Genomic DNA, 27761 nt, shown 5'->3' on the forward strand with positions numbered 1-27761 from the left:
CTTTAGCAGAGCCATTCACCTGAAACCTGCTGTGCTGACAAGCGTTCAGAGAGGTACAATGCCAAACATCTCATTCACTAAAAAGTATTTCAGGTAATTCTAGATTTTTTTCAGGCCTGATTTTAAGGTAACTGTGCACTGGAACAACACCCACTTCCCCAGGGGGACTGACCCATGCCCAGAAAAAAGCTTTTCATGGCTAACATTGCCGCACCCTGGTCTCCACTGAGAAGCATCAGCTGCTCTTTCTAGATGAGGTTGCTGCTTGACTGCCTTTTGCTAGCAGGGGCTGCAGCCTGGCCGTGCCTGTGCCTGGCCATGGCAGCAGCAGCTTGGGGACATGCTGGGACACAGCTCTGGGCCTGGGCTCCAGCCAAGTGTGCAGAGCCGTGCACCCACCTCGGATAACCAGCGGGGAAAAGGAGGGACAAGCACAACCTCCCACCCTGGTGAGACACAGCCAAGTGAAGGGGCAGCAGCTTAAACCTTCAGCACGTTGGAAATGCTTTCTAAGGAGGCAGGGAAGGGTATTCAGAGAAAGGTTACTCACTCTGCAGTGGGAGACTGAAATTCTCACCTCTGCTTTGTGGGGAACGTATCTGGTCAAGCCACAGGAAGGGCACCCACCTAAACTTGCCTTAGACACTGCTGTGGTGGGAGAACGCTTTGTTAGAGTGCATTGATACCATGCAGTTATCCCACTCTGGCACTGCCCTTTTGAGTGAACTGCCCTGTAAATTATCATGGGGAAACACCCTTGGGGAGCACTCAAATATTAACACCCCCAATTTTATGAAGATTCAGAGAATTTAAAGCCACCATAATGGATATTTAGATCTAAAAATCTGGTGTCTATGTAATAAATTACTCGATTTGCAGAGATTCTGAATGCTTCCTACCCCCATAAACCCAGCACATAATGTAAGCCCAGAACACAACCAAAGTTCTGGGGAACAGAGATATTTCAGAAAGCCAGAAGATGCCTGCTTGCATCTTGGTGGAGGAGATTTGGAGGAAGAGCAAGCTGTATAAGTGCATGAGGATGGTTTTTGCAGTTTTGCTCACATATAATGAAAGTCACAGTTGGGACTCAGCAATTTTATTGTTTGTAAAAGTCTGTATTGTGTGCATAGAAAGACTGCAAAATAAAACTGAAAAGACACCATTACAATAATGTTTTGTGCAACCCACTCTAGCTAATAAATATTACGCTTATCCAAATATAAATATAACCCAGAAATGTCACCTAGCAGAGCAATATTGCTGCTCCTTAATAGCAATGTCCTCATGCTCAGCAGACCCCTGGTTCCTTCAAGGATGGTGGGGCCAATGAGCCAGAAGTTGAACTTTGTGAGCCTGCAGCACCCCTGTCACAGTGTGGGAAGATGTATGAGGCAGGAACTGATACCTTGCCCATATCCATATGCCTGAAAAGATATTCTAGCTCCTAAAAGCTACCCCAGAACAAGGAGTCTGAAAAATACCAAAAATTAAGCCTCCATCTATGAAGAAATAGTTTGACACAGGATATGTGAGATCATGGGATTACATTATTTCCTTGTTCCATTTTTGTTGGCAAACATATTTGAACCTGACTTCTGTAATGACAGGAGGTTGCTGCTGAAAGTTTGCACTTCAGAGTTTTTGTAAGGTGCTGTCGTGTAAGGTTTCCTCGTGTTCTCACCTGCCCAAACAGAGAAGCATCAAAAATACATTGCACATATCTGCACATATAATCTGTGAGCCCTCCTGACTTCCCAAGTGATTGTTAATGCTTAGCAAAAGTTCCTGATCTTATTTACAAATTCTGCAGGACACCAACACCCACACATTTGGGTTTGAAGTCAGTTATGTCAAAACAATGTCTCTGTCTTGCAGTGAAACTACAGATTTCAATTGAAATACCAGGAGATGGATTTTGTTTATACCTTCTGCTGTCACCACATGATGTGGAACTCCTTGAGGAGGAAGAACCCAGGCACTCCATTCACACTGGACTTTTTTTTTTTGGTCAGTCCCTTTGTTCACAGAAGAGATGGAAGAGTCTTTACTTGTGATGATTCAGTTACTTTTTAAAGTATGAGAAAATTCTTCTCATGATCACTGGTGCACTGAGCACATACTCTGCATGTTTTCTCCTCATGGCTCCCTCCTGAGCCCTCTGGCCCCTTCGTTCCAAACACACCAGGAGCGGATTCCTGTACCTTTCACAGGTAATCAGATCCTGGGACTCTGTCTTGTCCTGAACTGGGAACACATAACACTCTGCACTGCCCAGTCCTCCATACTTTGTTCAAAGAAATTGGGTGGAGGTCACACATTAATCTTCTGATGTAGAAAGACTGAAGAAAAAAATCAATATAAACATTCAGCTTTGACTTCCCCCCTCCAAGAATGTCTTCATTTGCATCAGAGTCCCATTTTCCCACTCACTGTACAATGCAATTTGAGAGAATTTCAAGACTCTTCAGCACATTGCTTTTTCTCTTCCTCCCTTACAGACTCCCAGCACACACAGACACCTCTTCCATTTACCAGGCATCCAAATCCTGTTCCTATTATGCCACAGCTGCAGGGAAAATCATGCAAAGGGAAAACAAAAGCACCTTGAAATACCAGCATCAGAAATGCAGGCGCTGGATCCAGCCTGCTTCGGTGTCTCCCAGGCTTATTCCTGTTCAGAGCTTTCAGGTCCAGCCCACTCTGAATTAGAGAGCCAGGGAAATGTCTAAACATTCCTCCTCAGTTAAAGGCAGCTTTTTATTTTTTCCCCTTCAGGGAAGGCCTTCATTTGGGGGTTCCCAGAAATGTTGGATCTCTTAATTTTGAGGCTGTCTTTTCAGGAGAAACACCCTTGCTGGACTGTGGTGGTTCAGGACTCCATGCTCAATAGTCATTTCTGGTTTCAAGATGCAAACCACACTCTTGGCCAAACCAAAGCTTGTGTCTGTCTAGGCTCTGGAAGACCTGGGGATATCTTGTCTGTCTGGAAGTACCAGCCTCTGTCCTCTCCTTCTCCCCAGGCATATGGCAAGTGTTTATGGTGAGAGGATTCCTGTTAATGCTTTGTGTGGGGAAAATCCAGCCTTTGCTCTTCTCAGGACTCTCTCAGCTGAGCACACAGTGTCACAATTACACATCAAACTCAGAGATTTCACTCAGCTGAAACAGCAGAAGAGAAAAGGATGGCCGCTCGTCTTTTGCCTGAGCAAGGGAGAGAAGAGAGAGGAAGAACATTAATGTCAGCTGGAGAGGAATGGCAAGGTTAGCAAGGAAAACCTTGGGAAGAAACTGAGAATTAACACAAATACGATCTATCACCGTAGAGAAAACGCCAGTGGAAGAACCAGCTTCCTTCTGTGCAATGTTTCTTTTCTATTACCAGTGAATTTGGCTTGGTGGACACTAAGTACCTTGTAATGGCTTGGCTGTCATTGTTACCACCGTTAGAACTCAGCCCCACAGATCCACAGCTTTCTTAGGAAGGAAACTGCTGAATTAACTTGAATTAAGTGCACCACATGGGCTTCTCAGTGAAGTCAAATAAAAGGCAGAAAGCCCAGAGTTTGCTTGCTAGTGCAGATGAAAGCTACAGTGCTTCACCTCCAGGATTTTATCTTGTGTTAGCATGTGGAGCGTACACATCTCTCTCTTCCTTAAAGCCAAGGGGAAGGGAGATCTTGTCTTTGGGAAATAGGGCTCTCCACTACAATACTCACCATCCTCCAGCAGTGGCTCATCACCTCATAAATCGCCTTGGAGGCCAGCTTGGGTTTGTAGAGCCGAAATCCTGCGTTGATTTCTTCCACCACTTCTGCATTGGTGCGATTCTCATAGGGGATTTTACCTTCACTGAAGACCTCCCACATCAGCACTCCTAAAGCAAATGGATGGGGAAAAAAATCACAAAGAGGCAAATAAAATCCTCAGCAGGCCCAGGGCCACCTTCCACCTTCTCTTTTCTGCAGTTCAGTATTGGTGCCAGTTACTTGGAAAAGCATTTTCACTTGGATTCTCAGTAGACATCTGAAAAACCAGGCCCTAACACAGCTGTACAATTCGAGGATGTCAACCAGGCTCTCTGGTGCTCTCTGAATGCATGGTGCTCTCTGAAGCATCTCCCTGGTGAGTTTGTGAAGGGCTTGAGCACCCAGCTCCTGCTGTGCTGCTCGTAGCCCACCTCAGGAGTGCACAGCTTCAGCCACAGCAGAAGCCAGCAAAGGGCAAGGGAAACACAGAATTCACAGGCACAGAGTAGCAAAGGCTATAATCCTGCATTATTTACTGCTGGCCCCAGGGCTGAGTGGCACCCCATTGACTGTGAGCTGTGCACAGCACACTGCCCCATTCACTGTGTGGGCTGGAGAGGGGCCAGGCCCATGAGTGTGCCAGATCCACAGCCAGGGGACAGCCTTTGTTATGGCTTGGGGGGAAAAACACACAGCGGTGCTCTTATCTGTGAGGGTCCAGAAGGGAGACCAAAGAACAATGCATTGGGGAGCAGGAGTGAGAAGTGCGAGCAGTGAAATAACATTTTCAGATCAGCATAAAGCAAATGGAGTCAGCAGAGCAAATTTGGAAGGGCAGAGGGTTTGAGTGAGGCATCAGTGCCCCGGGACTGACATGCAGAGAGATGGAATGCCTAAATGTCTTCCCTCTCTCCCTCCCTCTCTCCCTCTCTCCCCTTCTCCTCTCCTCCCCTCCCCTTCTCCTCCCCTTCTCCTCCCCTTCTCCTCCCCTTCTCCTCTCCTTCTCCTCTCCTCTCCTCTCCTCTCCTCTCCTCTCCTCTCCTCTCCTCTCCTCTCCTCTCCTCTCCTCTCCTCTCCTCTCCTCTCCTCTCCTCCTCTCCTCTCCTCTCCTCTCCTCTCCTCTCCTCTCCTCTCCTCTCCTCTCCTCTCCTCTCCTCTCCTTTAGCTTTTCTTTAATTTCTTTCACTTAAATGATTTTGGCTTGCTTTTCTAAGCCATTATTCAGGCAAAACACCCTTGGAGTCTGAAGGATGCAGTGTTAAGGAGAGTTTACTTGAGGACTGAGCCCCTATTTTTCTGAGCTGGGGTTTGTTGGGTCTTCTCCATTTTGACAAGAGTTTCTTACCGAATGACCAAACGTCAGATTTGGTGCTATAGTTGCTGTAGGAGAAAACCTCTGGGGCAGACCACTTGACTGGAAACTTGGTACCCGTAGAGCTGGTGTACTGATCATCCAGGACAATCCTGGGAGAGGAAAAGAAGGGGGAATGCTGAGTCACCCCCATCCTGTGAGAACCCTGCAGGGACCGTGCGCAGCCTCGGCGGCTTTACCTCGACATGCCGAAGTCGGACACTTTGACCACGTGGGATTCCCCCACCAGGCAGTTCCTGGCAGCCTGCAAGAAAACAAGGTGGAAAGGCAGCAGGTCAGAGCTAAAACACTCTCACAACCTCTCAGGGGCTTTTATCCTGGCAGGGCAGATAATGCTTAAAAAAGGAGCATCAAAGTGACATTGTGCCTTACAAAGAGGACAGAATCCTGAGCTTCTCATGCTTTCTGGACATTTTGCAGCATGATCCTATTGCCAGAAAAGCTGTTCAACTGTCAGTCTGACTTGCAGGCCCTTGTTGCCCAGAAAGGGCAGAGCAAGACCCTAAAATATCCACAGCTACTCACAGTCATTGCATGCCTAGTGAAACTGCAGCAGTGACTGATGGAGCATTCCTGAAAACCACTCAATTAAAAGTATTTTATCATCAAAGCATGTTTATACATGACTTATGCTAGAACAGGTCTTTTTGTCATCTTCACTGATTTTAGACATGAAGAGTGGTCAGTACTGTGGCTCTTGAGGAGCAAAAGAATACACTCAGGAAAAAAGACAAAATTTCTAGGCTTGTTTCTTCTCTCCCAAACACAATTAAGGGGAAAAGATTGATCAGTGCTCCAGGGCTTTTTTTTTTTTTTTTTTTTCCCCTCTAAAGTATTTGTGCTGTTTTTGCAATAAGGGCAGATACAGGATCCCCTATAAACTGACAGGCAGGAGGAGTGTGGAAGCTGAAATTAAGGAAGGAAGAAAGCAGAGGAAAAAGCCCATCTGGAGCAGAGAAAAAGCCCATGTGGGACCAACATACCAGGTCTCTGTGGATGACAGAGTTTTGTTCCAGATAAGCCATTCCTTCACACACATCCAGGCACATCCCCAGCAGGGTTTCCTTGGAGAAGCTGCCCCGCTGGCTCCTGAGGTAGTCGGACAAGCAGCCGTTCTCCATGAACTCGAACACCAGGCAGATGGGAGCATCCTCAAAGCACACACCATAAAGCTGGACTAGCTTGGGGTGAGACAGCTTCCTGTGGGATAGGGAGGGAAGGTGGGAAAGAAATAGGCTCAGTGCCTGCTATCTTCACAGCAAGTGTGTTAGATATAGCTACTTATGCCACAGGGCTGCATCCTGCTCGTTGCAAAGGCCACCTTTGCAGATGTGTAGACCAAGGACTAAGTGTCATCCCATTTTAATGGTCATGGCCACCAAAAGATTTTTCTCCATGGAAAATCATCCAATCAAACAAAAATAAAATCAATTTCTGTCTGTCTTGACAGGAGGCAAATGCAAAAAAAAAGCAAACAAAGTCAATAAAACAAAAGACATATTCAGTTGTGCAAAGCAAAACATTTTACAGGTAAGGCTTTTCAATAAAATTACCCTTAAGTTTTACATTATTTTTTTCTGAGAAAAACCACTTTACTCTCCAAAAGGCACCATCAATTGTCCTTGCATTCCTGAACAGCAGAGATCTGGAAGACCACTCCAGACATTGGTAGACTTGGAAGCACAGTAATTTACCTACACTTTGAATTGCCTTCCTTTGTAGCCACCAGAGTTCACCAGTCTCTCCATTTACTGCTTAGATACATAGCAGATAGTCCAAGTTTGAATTCCCTATTCATATTCCTGACTTTGGTCCAGTGTTATGAATGCCACAAAAAGAGTGTGATTGCCTTGGTGAATCTACCACTTACATCAAGACTTTGGCTTCCTCGATGAAATCCTCCTCTGACATTGCTCCTTCACGGATGGTCTTTATGGCTACTTTGGTCTTGTCCAGCAAGTAGCCCAGGTAGACCACCCCAAACTGACCACTGCCAATCTCCTGCACACGGGTGAGCTCAGAGGCATTAATGACCAGTTTTCCTGTTGATTGCAAGGGAGAAAGAGTAGGGATCAAGCAGTAGAATGCCAAACAAAAAGCTTTTGTGGATTAAACACTGAGGCAGGATTCCAAGTGAGACTTTCTGGCTCTCCTTCAAATTGCCTGTCTGACATTTGGTAGCTCATTTGACTAGACCCTGCTGCAGGTCATGTTCAAGGGTAGGAACAACAACATCCCCTTTCTCCCCACTTTGTCCTGCCTATCCAGTTCTTCAGGGAGGATTGTTTCTACCATGCATATGTGCAGTACCCAGCACAACATGGAGTTGGAGTTTCTTTGAAGTCTCCAAGAATTACAGTAAAAATGATACCGGCAAATTTTTATTGACGACGATATTCAAATGAAGGCATCTTTCAGGAGGGACTCGGCTTTCACCAAATTATTCTACACTCCCATTTCCATCCCCTTTGTTCAACATTCATTTTAGTATTTAATGTTGACTTCACTGAGCCCCTGGGGCTCTCATCACCTCCCTCAAAGCACTGCACAATCAGTTCAGTCATTTATCAACAGCCATGACAAAGATGGCAATCTGGTGAACAGTGCAGTGACCTGAACGAAGCTATTTATTGTGGCTGTAATCACATGAATATTCATCAGTATCCATGGGGATGTGCAGGATCACCCAGCTAACCAGCCAGGAGTGGGATTCCCATGTAGAGAGAACCTTACCATAGCTGAGCCCTGCGGTGATCGGGGCCTTTCTCCTCCAAGAAGAGACCGCGTATCGCAGCCGCGTCACGAGACCTGGGGACACGGGGACAGGAGGGTTCCCATTACTGCCACAGCCATGGGGAGCGGGGCTGCCACCACCCCAGAGGGCAGCTTGGACTCTGGAAGCAGATTTATTGCACTGAGTTCTCAGCTCCACTTGAGGGCAGCTGAACCTCTGTGCAGGCTCTGGTTTCCTGCCGGTGAGAAGGAAGTCCAATTCTGAGCACTTTCAGCTTATTTCCCGTTTTCACATCCAGAGCTTTGAGTCTCTATTAACTCTGTTGAATTTCCAAATGGTACTTTGTATTCATAGGGTATTTTTGAAGCTCAGTGTTTCCCTTTGTACTCCTGGACTGTGGGGATGGGAGTCACCATGTCTGGCTATGGATCCTGGCCATGTCCTTGACTTTGTGTCAAATCAAGGCCCAGGGATAGATCACCTCAAGAAGGACCTGGCAGTGCTGATATCCCCCCAGGGCTCTCTATAATATGTCACTATGACATCTGTGGTCAGCCTTAGAAGGACAACCAGAGTGAGGATGTAATGCTGGAAGCTGGAAGCTGGACTGAAATGGTCATTTCAGAATAAGTGGGAGAAAAGGTGATGCCATTTAACACTTCATTGTAAGGACAGAGGGCTTGGGAGCCCTCCTCAATTCAAAACAGTCACCTGGCAAACCAGCAACTTCTCTGTTCAGCATCAGCTTCACTGACCTGCTGCGTTGTGCTGGTGGTAGTTGATGAGGTCGGGGATGGAGTCAAACACGTGCTTTTCTGCCAAGTAGTATCGCTTGGGAAAGTCGGTTGTCTCATTGATGTGATAATGCTTTATAACAGGATTGTTGTCCGTGCTGAAAAAGAGGAGGTTTTCTTTGAGAGAAAATAGCTTGCAGCAAAAAGACAGGGATCTGGGGTATAAACAGAAACAAGTGAGCAAAGGGGAGAACCTTCCCCCAGAATGAACGGGGGAGGAGCAAGGAGTGAGCTGCAGTTGCTAATGAAGTCTGTGTACTTGCATGTCCTCCCTCTCACTCGCAGATGGTCTCATCTCGAGAGAAAGGCTGAGGTTTCCTGATAAGAGAAGGTTGAGTACTAAGTTTGTCTGCCTCTTCTTTGTGAAACACGACTTTCTGCCCCATCACTGAAACCCTTTCACTTGCCTTGCTCTACCCACCTCTGATGAGTCCAGCACACAGCCCTTGTTGATCCTACTGACACTTCAGGGGACAGTGCCATCAGAATGACAACCCCAGTGATGTCCAAGGGACTATTTATAGGCACATATTTAAATGCAGGGAGAAGTGGAGCCTTTAATACACTTTGGGACTGGCAGCTGACTCTTCTGCCTTTTTTGGAAGTGTTTTCCCTCTATCATTTTCATGAGCCTTCTGCTCTCTTGTTTTAATGCCAAAACAACTATACAGAGATTACACACTCATAGAAGCCATTTCATTGATGTAATTGATGTGAAAAGCTGCTGAGCTCAGCTGTACCTTAATGCTTTGGTGAAAACAGAGACTGTGTACATGCCAGGCTGCCTCGAATCTCTCACCATGAAGGCCCCTTCCCTACCCTGGAACAGGAGCAAAGAAGAGAAAACTGGTTAGAGACATAATGGAAAAAAAAAAAAAAGAAGCAGGCTGGGGGCAAAGCTGTGCTTATTTCAGCCCTGTCATGAGGATGTGCTAAACATATAGGAAAAAAAAGAGCCATCACCCCACTGACAGAGCTTGGTGTGTTCCATGCACAGCTCTGGTGGCTGGCCAGGGCCTGCGGGTCTCTCTTGGGTGGTTTGTGCTTTCAGCTCAGCTTCCTCTCGGAGCTCTCAGAGGAAATGAGACTTAGGCTCCTGTGCTGAGTACGTGTGGGTGTGGGTGTGCCTCTCTGTCCCTCCAAGTCTCTCCTCTGGAAATTCTGAATCCATTGACTGCCCTCAGCCCTATCTGACAGAACACATGTTCAATGAAACGTGTGGCCAAATGGAAAGGCAAACCCCTCTGAGTGCTCCCCATGGAGTGAGCAGCCACAGAACAAATCACAGCTTATCCAACACTAGAGAATCCATATGGGAGTGTAGGAACAATAATTTACCCATGTACCACAAATTGGAAAACCCTGGACATGATCCTGCCCTTTCATAGGCATACCAGGCATCCAGTATCTAAACATAAATGGGTAAGAAAGCAGTCCTCCTGCACTCTGGCACTCACAAAACCTTTCTTTTTTAACTTTTCACTGTAATTGTCTTCTACTCGTCTGAATGCTAAAATGCCTCACAGGGCATGATCCCACTGGCCCAGATGGATCAGATGGCAAAGGAGAATTAACATCACAGTTTGGCTGGAATGTGCTGTACTGACCTATGTATTGGTAATAAACCCCGCATTTTTTCTTCTGTTTGCAGAAAAAGAAGCTTTTCATCCGGCATCCCAAGTGCTTGACTTTTTTCATCCCCTCCTCCTTTGCTTTACACTGTAGGTTTCCTCCATTTTATGTCTCCTACCCACCCACAACACTCCATGCAGAGCTAATCCACCAAGTGCACCCTGCCTGGGCCTCTTTCCCTAGAGGTTTGATCAGCTCCAGGTGAACACAGAGGCTGAGCTGCTCCTGCATCCCCTGGGTATGAGCTGCTGGCTCTCAGTGTGCAGCTCTGCCCAGGTGGGATCAGCCTGCTGAGCTGTGAACTTCCCAGGTTTGGCTCTTCAGTGTCTGCACAACATCTGCTGCATCTGCACCACACAATATCTGGCACAGGGAAGCTCTAAAAAAGCTCTCTCTGCTGCTATAGAAGCATTTGATTATGCACAGTGAGGGCTTTAGGACTGGAGGTGGGCAAGTTTTGGAGGCAGCATCCTGCCCAAGTTATATTAAGGTCGATTCTTGCCCGTCTGTTCTCACTTCTGACCAAGGCTGGCCAAAGATCACTCACAAACCTGGCCAGATTTCTGGGGGGAGCTGTGAGGTTTGCAAGGCTTTGAACCAGAAGTCTCTGCAGCCACATGGGGGTAGTTACCACAGAAGAGTTGTACTGGTAGGACCGAAAGAAAAAATAAGACCACTAAACCATGTGGGGACATGTCCTGTAGTAGTTTATACAAGAATTTTTAAAACCATACAAAAATGCTCTTATTTCCATAAAATGCTACTGTTGCAAGAAGGAACACTTTATTTGTGTTTATTAACAGGGCCACCTGTTAATGTAAGAGCTGATTTAAAAATTAGGGTTGTGTTTGTGTGGAAAATTTGAACAAGAAGCTTATTCTTTGTATTTTCAGTACAGTCTTCACTGGAAAACTCTGGCTCAACTGCAAAATTAAAGATGTGTGCTTACATGCACACACACACACAAAATTAAAAATACAAAACCCACAGCCATACTTTTGGCTTTCACCCAAAGTACTTCAGCACAAGATTGGTTAGATTTTCAGAGAACTACTGGCATGCACAGGCCTCCTGCAGAGACAGAAAAGATGAGCTAAAATCACAGTTTCCAGCTGGCACAGTGGTCTGAAGCAGTGTTTTCCAGCAGCCCCAGTCACTGGGTGTGTTTGGATGGCACAGCTCCATCCACGCTCAGCTAACAGTGGAGATAAGGGGGGTGTGCTGGTGGTCCTTTATCTCACATCACACACTAAGGACACAAACACAGCAGGGACCCAGGGTTCATCTCTTTTACACAAAGCAGCCCTCGCAGGCTTCATTTGTCATTAATTAATTATTGTTTCCCATCCACCCCATGCATAACACTGGTTTACCTCATCCCTGAGCAGTGTTTCTGCTTTGCTTCTGCTGATGTTCTTGTTGTACCACCTGAAAACATCAAAAGACTCCGAGTCAGCATTTCTAGGCCAGGAAAGTTTCTGCTGAAAAGCTTCTGAATGGAGCATCCCCAGGGTGGAATGTGAGGTAGGGTGGGGGCATTTGAGACTTGTAGCCTCAAATCCAGGGCACTCAGAGGTACAAGAAAAACACAGGCACAACTTACTCATACATTTGCAGATTCTCGGGTGATTTTTCCACCAGGTAGCTGCTGGGCACGTAGCCCTCATGCCTGTTGAGAGGCAAGACAAGTGTGAGTGTGCTGACAGACAGGATTTTCTCTGCATCTGTAGGAGTCAGCCTTGAAAGCTTTGCCTGCTCATTGCATGATAAAAGTGGTGGTGGTTATGTATTGAGTAGGGTTACTGGAGAAGAAAACAATTGATTGCGCCTCTAAAATTGCAGAGTTTCACAATTTCCCCCCCCCATGTATCCCTGCAAATATCACTCTGAACTAAGGACTGTTTATTGTTGTAAAATTAACTTTCAGATCCTTTTTTCCAGCTGCCTGAAGCAACAGCAAAGGGAAGAAAGTTACCCTAAATAACCTTCCATCACTTTTTCCTTGTGAATCAGAGGATGCTTCACGAAAGTTAAACAAGAGGCCAGCATGTATGTTAATGGAAGAACAAACTGGAATTAGAAGGGATTTGTACATAGGCTGTTGAAAGGGGACTTACCCATTCTTATCTTGAATCAGCCACCAATGTTCCTCAGAGCTGTCAATCACATAATATTCCTCGTTGTATTGTAACGTCAGCTCCTGCGGGTTCTGGGCTTCATAGTCATATATGGCCATGACCACGGCTTCCTTTGGGTCTAGCAACAATTTCTGCACAAATTAGGCAAAAGGCTTATTATATTCATATTCATATTCATAAAAAGCAATGGCATGCTCTCTAAAGTGGTATTTTCCTGGCAGCACTGGTGTCCCCTGGGCTCAAAGGCCCCAAAGCACGCCAGAGCATCCAGTGGGGTGTGGTGGCAGCATGAGCATCTTTGGCACTTTCAAACAATGAATTTCATATAAAAAATTTCAATTGCACAGAAAACACGCAGGGAATGTTATCACAGGTGAAATTCTAGGTCACTGCACTGTGGTGAACATTAATAAGGACATACTCCCCACTGGTAGTTAATCACTCAGGGCAGGACACTAAGGACAGCCTCACTGCACTCACCCAGTTATCTTCAGGAGTGGGAGGAAGAGGCTTCTTTGAGGCTGAAAAGAAATCAAGAAAGATAATTTGAATTAGGTGAGGGCAAAACCAAGGGAGAAGCCACCAATGTAATGAATTGATAGAGGTGATACAAACTCTCTGAACAGGGAGCTTTGGACTTTGAGACCAAGAAGTGCCAACTACACAGTGAATCTCAGCAGGGCTTGGAAATTGGGGTACAGATTACTTGAGGAATCAGGGTGAAAACCACAAGGTAGATGTTTCTTTGGTGAAGAATAATTGACCACTTGTGTTCATTTTCAGGAGACAAAGTAAAGATTATGCTTGGCCATTGAAACCATAGAGGAAATACGGTTTGGTCAAAATTGGACAAACACAGTTGAACACATTTATCTCAAGAAAGTTGTGGCTTATTGACTGACCACAGTTGATCAAGTTCTTAGTTCTCCATCTCATCCCAAAACCAGCACCAAGCATCACACAGAGGAAAATGTAAATTCAAAAAAAGAGAATGCCACATACAGTAAAAGATAAGCCAGAACACCTCAAGAAGCCAGGAACATGTCTCTTTATGGAAATGTAGCATCATAATTTTTCATGTTCTGTACTAGAGAGATTAAATCCTTTACTTTTGCTAGGAATAAATATTTTCGAGGTCAGGATGGTCTTAACAAGTCCCTTACCATTTTTGGTGGGGTCATACACCACACAGCCAGCTGCCATCTTCTCTGTCTGAGCACAGCATCTCCACTTGCCATCTAACCAAAAATCTGGATGACACTTCAAAGCCAAACTGTTGTTGTATCTTGTTTCTGGAAAACATTAGGGAAGAAAAAGAAGGGGGAAAATTAATTTATTTGCATCCACATTAGTTCTAAAAGTCATCTAGAACTAAATGGAAATAGTCTGCTCTTTAAAGAAGCTTCTTGTTATTTTCAAATGAAGCTTTGGTGAACATTATCAACCTCCTCCATTAATGTTTTCCTTTCTCCCAAAAGGATTGAATGCCACCAGTGATGTGGAGTAATAGACTTCCTGCTGGTGACAGCCCCTCTGCTGTGGTAGAACAGAATCCTACTCTCTTTAAAATGACGAAACACCAAAACCAGAGAAGGAGGGTCACATAAAAAGAAATAAAACCCAGCAGGCCATATATTGATTATTCCCAGGACACTTGCTGGTTTGTCTTGGTGTCCAGAAGAAGGTGTACAAGCTGGCATTCACCAGCACCAAACATTTTTTGCACATTTAAATACCAGTCTTGAATGTCTGTGTGAGCGATTGCAGTCCTTCTTTTTGAAGCTCAGGCTCTCTATCTGTAATAAAAATTTCCCTGAAAGAACAAAAACAATTCTGCAGGACTATTCAAGACTATTCAAATTGTCCAAGGGAGGGGACAGTCTCCAACTGTTGAATGAGAAGAGGTAATAAAGTAGAAGCTTGGAGTAGGGGAATAACTGATTGCAAGAGTCAGTGCATGAACTTCACAATATCTCCATCAGGCACAATGTTTTCAGAGGGAACAATAGGGCAGCAGTGCTGTAAAACAGAAAAAAGCTATGACAGAAGCCTGGTGCAGTTTTTATGTAACTAATTGACACCTTCCTCACGTCAAGCACTCTGCTTGTCTCTGCCCCCAGTGTTGGTTACTGCAGCACCGTCCGAGTGAACCACAGCACAACGCTGGAGGTGAACAGGAAATGAAAGCTACCCGCAAAAATGTTCCCTAATATCCATGGTTCTCTAAAAAGGTTGTCACCTAACCAAAAAAGTCTATTAATAAGAGCTGAAAATTCTTTTGTGTAGAAAAGGTTATTTAAAAAAATTAGCCATAGGAAAATCCTTGTCTATTCCTGAATAAGAAACCTCAAATTACAGTAACTTATTAAGAGTTTATTCTAGAAAGACACAAATCATAGCAAGATCCCAGAATGGGTCAGGCTGGCAGGGACCACAGTGGGTCACCTATTCCAGCCTCCCTGCTCAAGCAGGGTAGTCCCAGAGCACATGGCTCAGGACTGTGTCCAGATGGTTCTGGAACGTCCCCAGGGAGGAAGACCTCACACCCTCTCTGGGCAATCCATGCTCAGTCACTGCACAGGGAAGTTCTTCCTCATGTTCAGGTGGAACTTCCTGGGCATCATTTCTGCCCATTGCCTCTTGTCCCAATGCTTGGCACCACCAAGCAGAGCCTGGTCCATCCTCTGAAACCTCCCTGCAGACACTGGCAGACATTAAGGCACCCAAATAAACCATTCCACGTCCAAATTTCTGCTGAAAACACACCCACCAGATTTACAAGCAATTCGATTTTATAACCCACTACCACTTTGCCTGCTGAGAAGGGAGACAATGACTCCTCTTGCACATTTTCTCTGCATTGTTTGTGAGAAAACTGGTCAGACATAAGCACCTCCCACAATTAGGTGGGCACAGGGGTTTTTTACCTTCCTTCAGCGTGAGGACCCATCTCTGCCGGCTCTCGCGGTTGGGGGCAAACACGTAGAGGATGTAGCTGTCATGGACAATCTGGAGAGGGGGACAAAGAAAGGAGCCAGCCATGAGAAGCAGTCCCAGATACACTGCTCACAAGGGAGGCACCAGAGGTAAAGAGGCAGCAGCCCTCTTACCAGCAAGTTATGTGCCAAATGATGATGTGGGGAAGTGGAGTAGCAGGGACTGTTCAGAAGCATCTCTTAACCTCACTGACTTTTGCTTATTTAAATTGGAGTAGTAGCTTTGATAAAGAACCCAGTGTTGGGTTCATTAACAACTGCACAGTGAAGGACATGTTATTGAAATACAAAATGAAGTGATACCTCTCTTAGTATGGTCAACAGACAGACTCACCTGGAAAGGGTATTTGTACTGACAGGGAATGATGATGTCACTTTTCACAATTTCCACACATTTAATCCTGGAAAGTTCCACAGAACCCTTCAAAGTCCTTTTTTTCTAAAAGACAGAGAAAAGCACTTGGTTGATGCTAATGATTGTGGATTAAGTGAATAATTAGACCAGACTGTTGTGTCTGTGGGAGATTTAGTTTTAATGGAGCAGAAGCAAATTAACTGATTATATAAGACATTTAAAAGTATAAAGAATAATTCTTATATATAGCACCTCTATATGGATTCACATACGGATACATATGTTTCAAATCAGCACATGGATTCTTAGAGAACCAGTCAAAACCTTTGGTTGAAGTTCAGCTTTTACTTTTTTTTATTCCAGCAAAATGAAATCCCTTTTTAACCAAAAAGAACTGCTTTCATTAAATGTTCAGTTTACTAACACCCCTGTTTCATATTGAAAAGATATAAACCAATAAATATTTTATTTTAAAAAGTTTGGGCACCAAGAATTTCAAAACTAGTCATTTCATCCAAAATGGACATTTTTACTGCATCTGTTTTCCAAAAAAAACTACAACATTTCTCTGTTTTTGTTTTGTCTGGCTTTTCAGCTAGGAAAAAACAACAGGGAATTTTGAAATAAATATTATCCTCAAGAACTTGCCAACAAAGCTGTTTCTCTGGCATCCTCTGCTGCACTTCTGTTCACGGTATACCAGGTACACAAATAGCAGTATGGGCAGTGGGGAAAGAGTAAAAAGAACAGACATTCAAGTATCCCAGCTTCCTTGGGTGTACCCTAATCCCTGTGGGATCCTCATCCTATGGCTCCATGGCCAGTGGCACTCAGCTTTTGCAAGAGAGAGGTGAGGGCAGCTGGTGAAACTGGAGCTGAGGCTCAGCCTCTGGTGCTTCTGCAGGATCCACTACAGACGAGTTTGCTCTTCAGAGCGAGCTGGTTTCCTGTTTTGATTCATTTTCAGTAGGGATTAAACACTAGCTGTCCCCCAGCTCAGCTTTGGAACAGCATGACGGAAATCAGTGAGATTTAACAACACCAAAACACTGCAAAGCTTCTGTTTTCCAAACACTGTCAGTAGGAGAGAGCCTGAACTTCAGCTGCTGTGTTGTACCTGCCACAGGTTATCACTCAGAGACACAGCAAGACCTTGGCCACTTTCTGACCCTCCCTTGGACCCCAGCTCTTTGTGTCTTACACCCTCCAGCTCCCTCTTGCTCCTTGTTCCCTCTGTCACCACCACCCTGCAGCTCTGCCCCGCTGGCAGCAGCCGTCCCTACCGCTGTGCCAACCCCCCTGCTGCTCCTCTGCCACCTTGCAGAGTTAAACTCAGCATAAACCAGGGCAGCAGCTGACACCTCTGCAGATGGGGGGAGGTTTGCCACAGAGCACTGTCAGACAGCCTCAAAAAAGAGAGGCCCCAAGACTCCTCAAGCCTCATTCTTGCATGACTGGCTGGGTATTTTGCCTTTGTATAATTGGAGTTGAGGCAAAAGAGGGAAATTATTACAGTGTGGTCTCACACTGCTCTTGCTGGCCTTTGCTGGTGCGTTTGGGGTTTGTATTTGTATTTGCTTGCAGTTTAACCAGTGTCTCTGGATTTACTGCCAGGACTGTCTCAAGTAGACAACATCTGCCTGTGTAGTTCTATGGGGTGTGGGATTCTTCTAAATCAATAAACCCAAGGCTTTAAAGCACCCCTAAATTTAAATACCAATTAACTCTCAAGAGTGCTGGCAAGCCTTAGAAGGCCTTACTGCACCCCATTTTCACCATCTATTTCCTTTCATTCTTATCTATTCACTTCTTTCTTTCAGACTTGGCTTCCTCTGTCTCTTCTGCAAAACCTCCTCTATCATTTGTTCTACCCCTGGGACTTCTACCCTTTTGATGAGACACAAAGCCATTTATATCCTATAAAAACCTTCAATTTTGCTAGCGCTGAACCCTCCTTCATCTCATTCCTTTGAAGTCCCGGGGTTTACCCGCATGCATTCTTCCCCTGAGGCTTCAGCAAGCGATGCTGTGCCAGGCACAGGCTCTGCTCTTTCCCTGCAGACTGGTTTTCTGGAGTCTGCTGAAAGACAGGGTCCAGCCTTCTCAAGGAGCTTTGTGCAGTTGTCCTGCAGCTCTCATGACCCACTGTGTTCCTTTTAATCACATAATTCAGCAACGGAAGCTCCTCATAATCTCATGTTGCAGCACAACATCGGGGTGTGTCTCACAGCCGGAGCATTGCCCAGCAGATCCTCAGCAGATGGGACCCTGCTGATAGAAAGCAATTACAGTCCTCTAGCAGGACAAACAACTGGAATTACCACTCACAAACCAGAAATTACCCAGAAACTGGGCTGGAAACTAAACATATCCCTGGTTTTGTGATGTTTGACTGCACTTTAATCCAACAAAAGCAACAGGGCCATTTGGAAGGGAGGGGAGAGGAAAAGCCTCTTAAAAATGGACTCTAAAAAACCTCAGAGACTTGTTCCTAAAAGGGCGAGACAAAACATGCTGACAGATCTCTATTTGTTGTTTTCAGTCTGCCCAGAATATAACTGGGTAGATGTTTTAGCTGCTTGGTCAGTAAAAGCATCAGTGGTCTTACTGTGTGCCATGTGAGGAAAGAACCAGGGCAGGCTGCTGTCCCATGAGGAGAAGCATATGTGCTGCAGATCAGCCCATCCTGCTTGCTTTCTTTTGGTCCATTATTTGCAATATATCTGTTCTGGGAACCACTCTGAAAGGAGCCAGGTGCATCACAAGCCAAATGCATTGATGTCTTCATCTTTGGGACTCCACCTCCTCTTGCCTCACAGCTCCAGCAGCTCTTTCATTGACTAATCCTTTGGTTTGTCTCTCCTGCATAAACCAGATGGCTCTGGTGGTCCCTGATTGTTTTAGATGCTGGGACAACTGACCATGGGACAAGGGACACAGCCCTACCCTGCAACACAAGGAGGCATCTCCCTGTGCCTGCTCAAGGAATGACCTGCCTGGACTCTACCGTGTGCTAAAACCAACCACCAGCACTGCTGCTCACCCAAAAAATGAATTACTTTCCTCCAGCTCAGGTCTGGGGCAGGGGAAGGGATGTGGAGCTCATGGTGAGAGGGCAGGGAGCCATCAGTGGCCCCTGCCAATGACACAGGTCACTGAATCACACTTCCAGACCATGGCTCTGCACCCTCAGGCTTCACAAAGATCTGAGATCTTGTGAGATCTGGGGCTGAAAAGCTCTGCACTGTTTGGGCTTGGTGGGTGCTTACAGGTTTTGCTGAGCCCCACTGTGTTAATCAAAGGTGTAGCCACCAGTGCTGGGAGCAGGGGAAAGGGAGAGGGGCCAAATGCTGGGGAGAGGAGAGGCAGGGGGGGCCTATCTCAAGGAGCAGAGGAGGAGACCAAAGGCAGCATTTTCTGGCAGGAAGGCAGCACCCTGTGCCTCATGAAGCTGCCTTGGTTCAAGTTGCATTACAACTTTTATCTTTTCTTTTGTTCTGGTGAGGGGAAAACCAAGCCATTAAGATTCATGTGGCCCCAATCTCCTCAGCAGCAGTCCCTACCGAGGGCTGTCCACGCTGCAGCTTGGCTTTCCTTGCCCAGAGGTGTTTGTGTTCACCTTCTGCCTCCCTGCACCTCACCCCCTGTGCCTCCCTTCCTGTGCAGTGCTGGCAATGCCTCCTTCGTAGGAGGGTAGGGGAAAGCTGATTTATAGCTGGGGTGGAGCAAGGTAGGAGATTCCAGTCCTCAGCAGGCTCGACCACAAGAACATTTCCATCAATGAAAGCATTTAATGACCTTCTCTGTACCATCAGGGGTTTTTTTTTTGGTAAGAATCTGAGCCAAACTTCATTCCCTGTTTTCACTGATTGCCTTGAATAAAAAGAGCAATTCTTAATTGGTGATTTAGTAGATGAAGGATCTTTGCTTTGACCCTGTGTCACCTGTTCCCTGTCCCTCTGCTCTAGCTGGGCTTGGTGTTCAGCCTGGACAGAGGCAGCAGCCGATTTTGAGGGTTGTGAAAGGTGGAACTCCCCATGGCAGAGAGCTCAACTGGCTTGGTGAGCTTCAGCCTTTTAAACGAGTGACGTGCTCCTGACCTCTCAAGGACTTTTCTTCAGACCTTGCTGAGCTTCTGAAAGAATTTGGAAAGGAATTTCTTGATGTAGAAATAGTAACGAGAAGCTTATGAGATATCACTGGAACAAGATGGAATTATTTTTAATGGTAGATCTCCTGCTAAAGTATTTTTCCACCAACCAAAAGACTTGAGCTTGAACTTGAGCTTGAACCTCCTTGAACACTGTGTGGACACAATTACTTTCTATCTCTTATCATATTCCTTATCTGTGGAATGTGGAAGGACATCAAGGACTGTTGGATGCTGGATTCATAGCAACTTTGCCTGGACGCTATCTTTGATCGGTATTTAGGGCATTTTCTCATTAGGAACACTGATAGTTTCAGGTTTATGGGAAATAAAACTGTAACCAATTTTTAAATGAAATCTGAAAACTAAATTGAGCAAATTGATTTTTAAAAGAAAGTTGTAAGGGATTTTGCATTTTCTGTCATGCTAACTGTTCTAAAGGAAAATTGGAGAATCCCATTGCTAATAATGGGATTTTCTGTAGAATTCTGGCTGTTGTGTTTTAATACCTCCAATGTATTTTGTTATATTTGATATTCAAATCCCTAAATGTGTCTGCTTGTCTTACCTGTCCATTGTGACTATTTTGTCCTTCAACTTGAACTAAAAGAATAACTATTTTTTTTTTTTTACTGCTGTTTTCACATCTAAAGAACATGAAGGTGTTTTAGGGGTGGGCACACCCTGGATGCAGAGTGTACAGAATTGTGTTAAATAACAAAACCATCTGCAACTGGTGCTTAAGATGCCTCCATTCAACTATTTACTATCCTTACACAGTCCTACAGACCCAATCCAGCCTTGTTTTTCCACCAAATCCAATTCCAAAGTTCACTTTGGCTCAGGTCTTGTGAGAGATGGTTATCAGAGTGCACAGCCCTAGTATCAGCACAAGTGGTTGGACAAGAAAATCAATGCCATCATCAAGAAACAGAAGGGGGGAAAAAAAGGAAGATTCTTGGCTTTCAAATGAGCTTTTTAATATGATGGAAATAAGTCTTCTATGTTACATAAAAGCACATGGAACAGCTCCTGAATACCATATTAGTTTCTTCAAAGCTATTCTTGACTCCAGCAAAGACTGGGAGCAGTGGATTGCAGTGAATGAAGGATTCAGTGAAAGAAAAGAAGCTAAATTAAATCAACTATATGACAACACTTTTTAAAGAAAAAAAAAAAAATTAAGCTTTAAGGCCAAAATTAAAATTCAGCCAAAAAGGATGAAAGAGTATAAAGCAACAGGCAGGCATTACAATAAAATAAGTTACAATGTTGATTACGATATAAAGCAAAGTCAAAGGCACTGGGAGCAAAAGATGGCCACAACAGAGAAGTCTAATAAAAGGCAACTATTAGAAAACCTCATATTTATAGTTGTATATTCAAATTAGGAGGCATTCCTTCCCTCTTAAAGATATAAAAGAAAACATGGGTTGAAGATTTTGCTACACCCTCCTCAATGTTCTCTAACAGAAGCAAGATTTGAGCTTTGTAATTTAAACAAAATGGAAGTATTGGACATCTGCTGCGGAAACATTGCTCAGAAGGAATTTTAAAAAATTTTCTTCAAAAACTGAAGGCTAATAAATAGATAGAAAAGGACCTAGTAGGAGCAGAACTGGGCAAGTAGAAAATCATTATAATCATATTCTGGAAGATAACATTATTTATTCCAGGAAAAAGGAGCTATTTTTATTACCCCACTTTACCACACGCTTATGTAGTTAGAAAGGCCACAGACACCAGCCACAGAGAACCTGCATTTCGCTCAAGGCAATCCTGTCTAGACAATATCACCACCCTGAATCAGGATGCTGCTGCAGGAGTCGTGAATGAGAATGGCAGTAGATGGGAACTTTGCAAATATTCACACAAACATTGGATAAGATCATTGGAATAGGCTGCCGGAAGATGTGGAATCTCTGTCCTTGGCTTGGAAGCAGTGGCCAGTCAATGTTACAGACAACTTGTTCTGGTGTTGGTGGCAGTCCTGCTCTGAGTGTTGATCTTATCCTGGCAAGAAGTCTGACTAAAGGAATTTAAGAAGTGCTCTCCAACCAGCATTACCATGATTCTGCGATTTCACAATAGAAAGGAGGCTCATTGTGACAAGCAATATCAACTTCATCCTCCCTCAACTCCAGTGATACAATTTGGATTATTAAAAATTCATGTTAAGTTTTCAGAGATTTACTAGACATTAAGGCACAGGTTTGTACTTTGCCTCCATCTTATTTAGGGTTGCATTGATTTTATTACATAAAAATTCATTGAAATGGGTGATGCAGGCAGATGCCAAGCCTGACTTCTTTGTGGGTGATACGTGTATTATTAATAAATTAGTTGGAGATATGCACCAGAAAACAAATGGTATTGCATATTCTGGCAAGCAAACAGTACTAGTTAATAAATACATGACAAGTTATGAAGAATGGCATATCTAGTCAGATGTATTTCTTTGGAAGGTAATCTTTAAAACCATAACTAAATTCCCTTTAGGTGAGGACTGCAGCTTCATGACTGCTAAGGTATTCAGAAGACACAAAGCAATGAGAAATGGTATGAATGGCCACCCTAACTAACAAGAATACCAGAATGGAGATCTTCAGAAGAAAAGTTTTAGTCTGTTTGCATTGGAATCTTGGGGAGAAAACCGAGTCTTTCCATGGCAGGATGGACAAGTCGGATTCTGTGTAAGAATAATCAAGGTGAAAAGGACTGGCCTGAGGAGCAAAGCACTGCTTTTGTTCCCGTGGGTAGCTGGACTGCTGAAAGCAACCCAACGTGTAGATAATGCTACAGAGCAGCTGGAGCATTTCTGGGATGCTGATAAAAGTCTTTTCAGCCAAGTTTATTCATTTGTTCTCATGTAGCAAGAGACTGAAAGCAGATTTCAAGTCATGCTAAGTGCCATCTTTGCCATCTTTATATGTGAGTATCAAAGATCTGAATGAAAGAGCCCAGGACAAGGCTGGCTCATTCTATGTGACCTCCTGGGCATCTGACCAGTGTAGGAAGAATTGTGCTGATGTAAATGAAAAGAGAACTTGGCCTTTTCTGGGTGAGCATTTCATTGCTGCCTGTATAAGCTGGACTAATAATAGCCCACAAGTGCATGAAGATATAAAATTTCAAAATATTTATGTGCCTGAGGGATTTACCAAGAACCATAAGCTGTTGGGTGAAGGGGATACAGATAACTCAGCAGTTTAAATACTTTTTCTGAGTCTAAGTAAGGACATTTGAAACTCTGTCCCAGACACCTCCCCAAAAGGATTCACTTCTCTGCTGCTTTTGCAGTGCAGCAGGTGTACCCTGAGAGTATCACAGTGTCCGTGTTATCCATTATTGTGGAGAGGATCAAACTCATTGAAATAGTTAAAATTACTACTCCCATGAGCTTGTTTACTCACATGTACCATAGCTACATTTTCAGACCCTGAAACAAATAATTTTTGCCTGTGGAATTGATTTGCATGTTATAATAAAGGCACTTCTGATGTCTTTTAGCCGAGACGGGGGCTGAATATCAGCTGTGCCTGTTATCAGGGCTTTGCTTTATGTTAAGACAGCCCTGCATTGTGCACTGCCTAATGAATTCCAGAAAACACAGCTTCTTATTGTTGACAGTTATTGGGGGCTCATTCTCCTAATGAGACATGTAAATGTCTTTCATTAACATTAAGGGCGACTGTGTGCTTGGCCCCTGAGGAGAACAGTGCTCTCTGTCAGCTGTGGCAGAAAGATGAAAATTACAATGAAAATGCCATTACAGTTATTGCAAAAAAATCTGCCTTTAAGATGTCAATTGTCTGGACAGCTTTGGGTATCATTTGCAGAATTATCCCTGTACCCTCTTGGCCTGCTTATTTCCTTGTTTTGGACTGATACAATAAATTCTTAAATGTCTTTTTATACCCATGATTTAAAAATACAGAGGCTTAACACTTAAGTGTGTACTTTACTTTAAGTCATCCAACTGAAATCAGTGGGACTTCTCAAACTTTCAAGCAGTTCAGTAGTTGTTTTACCTGACTTTATGCCTGGGCTGCTGTTACTGACTGACCAAGGACTGGAGAGGTGAGTACTGTACATCACGAAACTCTTGAGTACAGGAATCCACCAGACAGGTTTGTAAGGGGTTCTTGAAGAAACTCATTGAAAACTCTTAGAGAAAACATCCCCAGAGATTTTCCTAAAAAAATACATGCTTTAAAAGCCCAGACATTTTCTGGGCCTGTCCATCTGTCAGTCCATATAGCACCTGTGGATGCTCCCCATCCCTGCAGCCAGCTGGCAGAGAACAGCGATGTCCCTAAACCTCCAGAGCAGGGCCACATGCAAACTGCAACGGTGACAGCCTGTGCTGACCCCTGCCAGCTCCAGAGATGACCTGAGAGATTCCCTGTGGAGCAGAGCCAAGCCTGTGCCAGGGACTGCACCAGAGAACGAGCACCACAGATCATCGATTTCAACACCTGCACGTGGTCCCTGGTCCTCGTGCTCTCCTGGGAATGGCACAGCCCATGTGCTGGGCAGGGATGGTTGGAATCCTCCCTCCACGGGCTGTGAACTCAGGTGCTGTGGCTTCCCTCCATTCTGAGCGCAAAACAAGATGGTTCTTGCACGGGCTGCCCTACTCTTTCCTCTCCAGAACAGCAATGACCTGACCATGCAGAGGTCTCACCAGGATGCTCTAATTTTGATTACCGAAGAGGCTAATGATTGATTGGCTCTGGGAGTATTTCACAGGACAAATTCTTTTCTCTCTACTTTGTGTGAAATTCTTTTCATGTAACAATCTGATTTTGACAGTTTGCATGAGAAAAAATCAGCATTTCATGAAGAATCAGCCCTGTGATCACAAATGTACCCACACCCCCTCAAATGTGCACAAGGTTCTAAAGTTGCACATGTGTTTACCTACACGTCCACACATATATAATATGTGCATGTTTAAAATATATAATATATACGATTAAGTGGATAATACACCAAACCCTCATCTCACCTAAATGACCTTTTGGAAGACTAGGTGGGAAATTTTCCAAAAACACAGTGTGTGAAGTCTATGCCCCACTGAAAGGCACTGAGTCAAATTTTCCAAACTATTTCAGTCACTAAAAATGCTGACAAGACACCTACTGCAAAAGTATCTAGGCAGAGTGTATGTCGAGTTAATCTCAAGTCCACCAACTCAGAAAGCACCAAGAAAATCTAGTTGTGAAGATTTCTCTAAACACCTACAGCAAAATCATTTAGATGCTTTTCAGAATTCAACCCTGAATAATTGAGTGGAACAGTTAAAATGGAATTTAAAATCTTCATACAATGGCATTTGAAAAATAGTTTGGAGAACAGACAAAGAGAGTCTCAAACCATATACAGCCACAGTATCCAGCAATGAACAGTGCCCTGTTTAAAATGGAGGTGAGAAAAACATGGACTATAAAACAAAAGCAAGAAAAACATTTCATTGGGCATATTTGAGAGGACTAACACACAGCTAAAAATTACTGGTAACCTTCAAAGCTGGTTTATAACCCCAAATAGGTTGTGATAAAATACGATGGCACATCATACTTTTCTTGTTGGGTTCTGTTTCTACTTATTTTTCTGCAACTGAGCAAGATCAGATGGTCTGAAGTTGCGAGTGCAGGATCCAAGGCAGCACAGTCCCAGTTCTGCTCTGCCTACAGGAACAGTGCCTAAACATAATGGATTAACAGGACATTCAGTGACTGTTGGAAAACAAGCAAGATTATTTACGACCGTAACGAGGCTCAGCAAACATCCAGCTAAATAGAAGGAAGTAATTCTCACTTCACTAGAGCAATAAACACAATGGGGTGCACAGATTGACTTCTAATTTTCTTCATATTTAGCAAATCAGCAAAATGCAAACTTAGGGAAACAAAGCCTGCCCTGAGCCTGGTTCTCATCATCACAGCCCATCTGAAGCTAGCTCCAAAGACTACACGTTACATGTGGCAGCTGAATTTATTTTAAAATGGAAGACGGATCTCGTACCAGCCATCAGCCTGATGCCCTGAAGAAAAGAATGAGAGTGAAGATCTGTGGATTACTTTTTCACAGATAGAATCAGGGTACACTTGTGACCTTCACAATAAGCCTCTCCAGGTCACCCACTGTGAAGCGCCACGCACAGGATCACAGCTCTTACACACACTGGTTATAACAGCCCGTGCCAAATTCCTACAACAAAACTAGATCCTTCCTATAAATTGGCAAAGTAGTCTTATTCCTCCATTCACACCAAATGCCCACTGATCAGAAGCTCTAAATGACCCATTTGACCTATTTTCAGTGCATGGTGCTGTTGAAAGGACCAGAAAAGTTAACAAAATTTAACATAGATTACCCCTCCAACCATTAGCATCCTTCCCTCCCTTTAAGAAATTTCATCCTTCCTTCCATTACTCTGAGAGAGAAAAGGACTGACGTACCCCGTGGCGATGTTCATAGTAAGCCAGCTTGGATTTGGTCAAGACAAAGAAGCGTACTTTAAAGTTGGAGGGTGAAGTTCTTCTCTTCTGCTGCGATTTCTTGATCAGCAGTTCCTCCAGGAGCACACAGTTATTCATGGCTGAGCCAAGAATGTTTGTCTCCCAGGACATGGGAAGTCTATGCTGTGTGCCCCGTCAAAGAAAGAAACACGAGAAAGAAGAGAAGACAGTTAAAAAAAAAAAGTGTTCAAGAGGCGGTGTAGGTGCTTTGAGATTTATCTTCCCATCTACAGCAAAGCTTCCTTTCTGCCAGACCATAACCACATCCTCTCTGAAGTCATAAAACGAACAGCACATGTTGAAATATACGCTAAGGTAAATGTTGTGGAAAAAAATAACACTTGAGGGACGTGCAGTAGATGTGAATCAATGATTAAGGATTAATTAAAGGGGCATGGCATGATTAAGCATCTCTCTCCTACTCGCTCATCTGGTAAATACAGTTAGAAATGCACGTGCAGGATGAGTGTCCCTGCTGTCCTCCTAGAAGTAGGTCATGCATCCATATTTCTTTAGTGAAGGAATGATGCCTTTCCATTTAGAGTATTTAACACAGGGATTTCATACAATGGATTTGGAGGAGGTTCCCCATGTAATGATTTAGTTGACAAGGTGGTGTTCAGGTGAAGGTTGGACTTGATGGTCCTGGAGGTCTTTTCCAGCCTTAATGATTCTGTGATAACATGAAAATTCCTACTATGTAAGCAAAGAAATTATATCTACAATATACTTGTATCAGGAATGATAAATATTTGCAGCTGGTAGATATTTAAACTGACAGTTACAATAACCGACAATTAATTAATTATCAATGGTTACTTTTACTTAGGGATTACTGACTGCTTCAGGTGCATCTGATGAGGCTGTGGCTGGATGCTGCAGGAGGCACAGGCACAACATGCCCTCTGTGGATGCCATCAAGGCCAGTGGCATCAGCAGTGAAATGGGCACAAACACCCAACCAAGCACATCTGGTTTCCTCAGGCCTCCAGAACACCATTCAGGGCAGTCAGCACCAGGCTAATTATAGAATTATGAAAAAATTATTATGTATCTAATGCAGTAGTACAACAGTACTGTTCTACTTTAAAACAAATGTAATTCATTTTTCTCTGCTCTTTAATTTTTAATATTTTGTGTATTTTTTGTATTATTGATGTATGATTGTATTGCTGATAGTATTGGGGCTTGGAGAGATGGAGTCTGGTGGAACGTGGGTAAACAGCAAGATAAAAGAAGTATTTTCATTAGTTTGATATTTCTGAAAATAATTCCAGTGATGAAAAATCATTTATTGGTGATGAGTTTAATGTA

At 44.1% G+C, this 27761-nt stretch overlaps 1 protein-coding gene across 1 annotated transcript; it reads right to left on the reverse strand.

The window, feature by feature from the left end:
- Positions 1-1083: 1083 nt before the first annotated feature.
- Positions 1084-26701, reverse strand: ITK (IL2 inducible T cell kinase). Its single transcript, XM_032125273.1, has 17 exons — positions 26388-26701; positions 15750-15854; positions 15347-15428; positions 13583-13711; positions 12900-12940; positions 12399-12550; positions 11885-11950; positions 11655-11709; positions 9390-9469; positions 8611-8747; positions 7855-7929; positions 6992-7163; positions 6105-6321; positions 5301-5365; positions 5095-5213; positions 3720-3877; positions 1084-3204 (listed from the first exon to the last, which is right to left on the reverse strand). The coding sequence occupies exons 1-17, from the start codon at positions 26556-26558 to the stop codon at positions 3133-3135; spliced, it is 1896 nt and encodes a 631-aa protein (XP_031981164.1). The 5' UTR covers positions 26559-26701; the 3' UTR covers positions 1084-3132.
- Between the last annotated feature and the right edge of the window lie 1060 nt (positions 26702-27761).

The sequence above is a fragment of the Corvus moneduloides genome, chromosome 15, assembly GCF_009650955.1.
Source record: "Corvus moneduloides isolate bCorMon1 chromosome 15, bCorMon1.pri, whole genome shotgun sequence".
NCBI classification, from domain to species: Eukaryota; Metazoa; Chordata; class Aves; order Passeriformes; family Corvidae; genus Corvus; species Corvus moneduloides.

Bases quoted from the DNA above. Each gene is read 5' to 3' on its own strand.
- ITK (XM_032125273.1), bottom strand. From the start codon at position 26,558: ATGTCCTGGGAGACAAACATTCTTGGCTCAGCCATGAATAACTGTGTG. The intron at 12,551-12,899 runs GTGAGTGCAGTG...TAATTTGTGCAG, and splicing joins CCACTCCTGAAGATAACTGG to AAATTGTTGCTAGACCCAAA. The intron at 6,322-6,991 runs GTAAGTGGTAGA...CCTATCCCACAG, and splicing joins GAGGAAGCCAAAGTCTTGAT to GAAGCTGTCTCACCCCAAGC.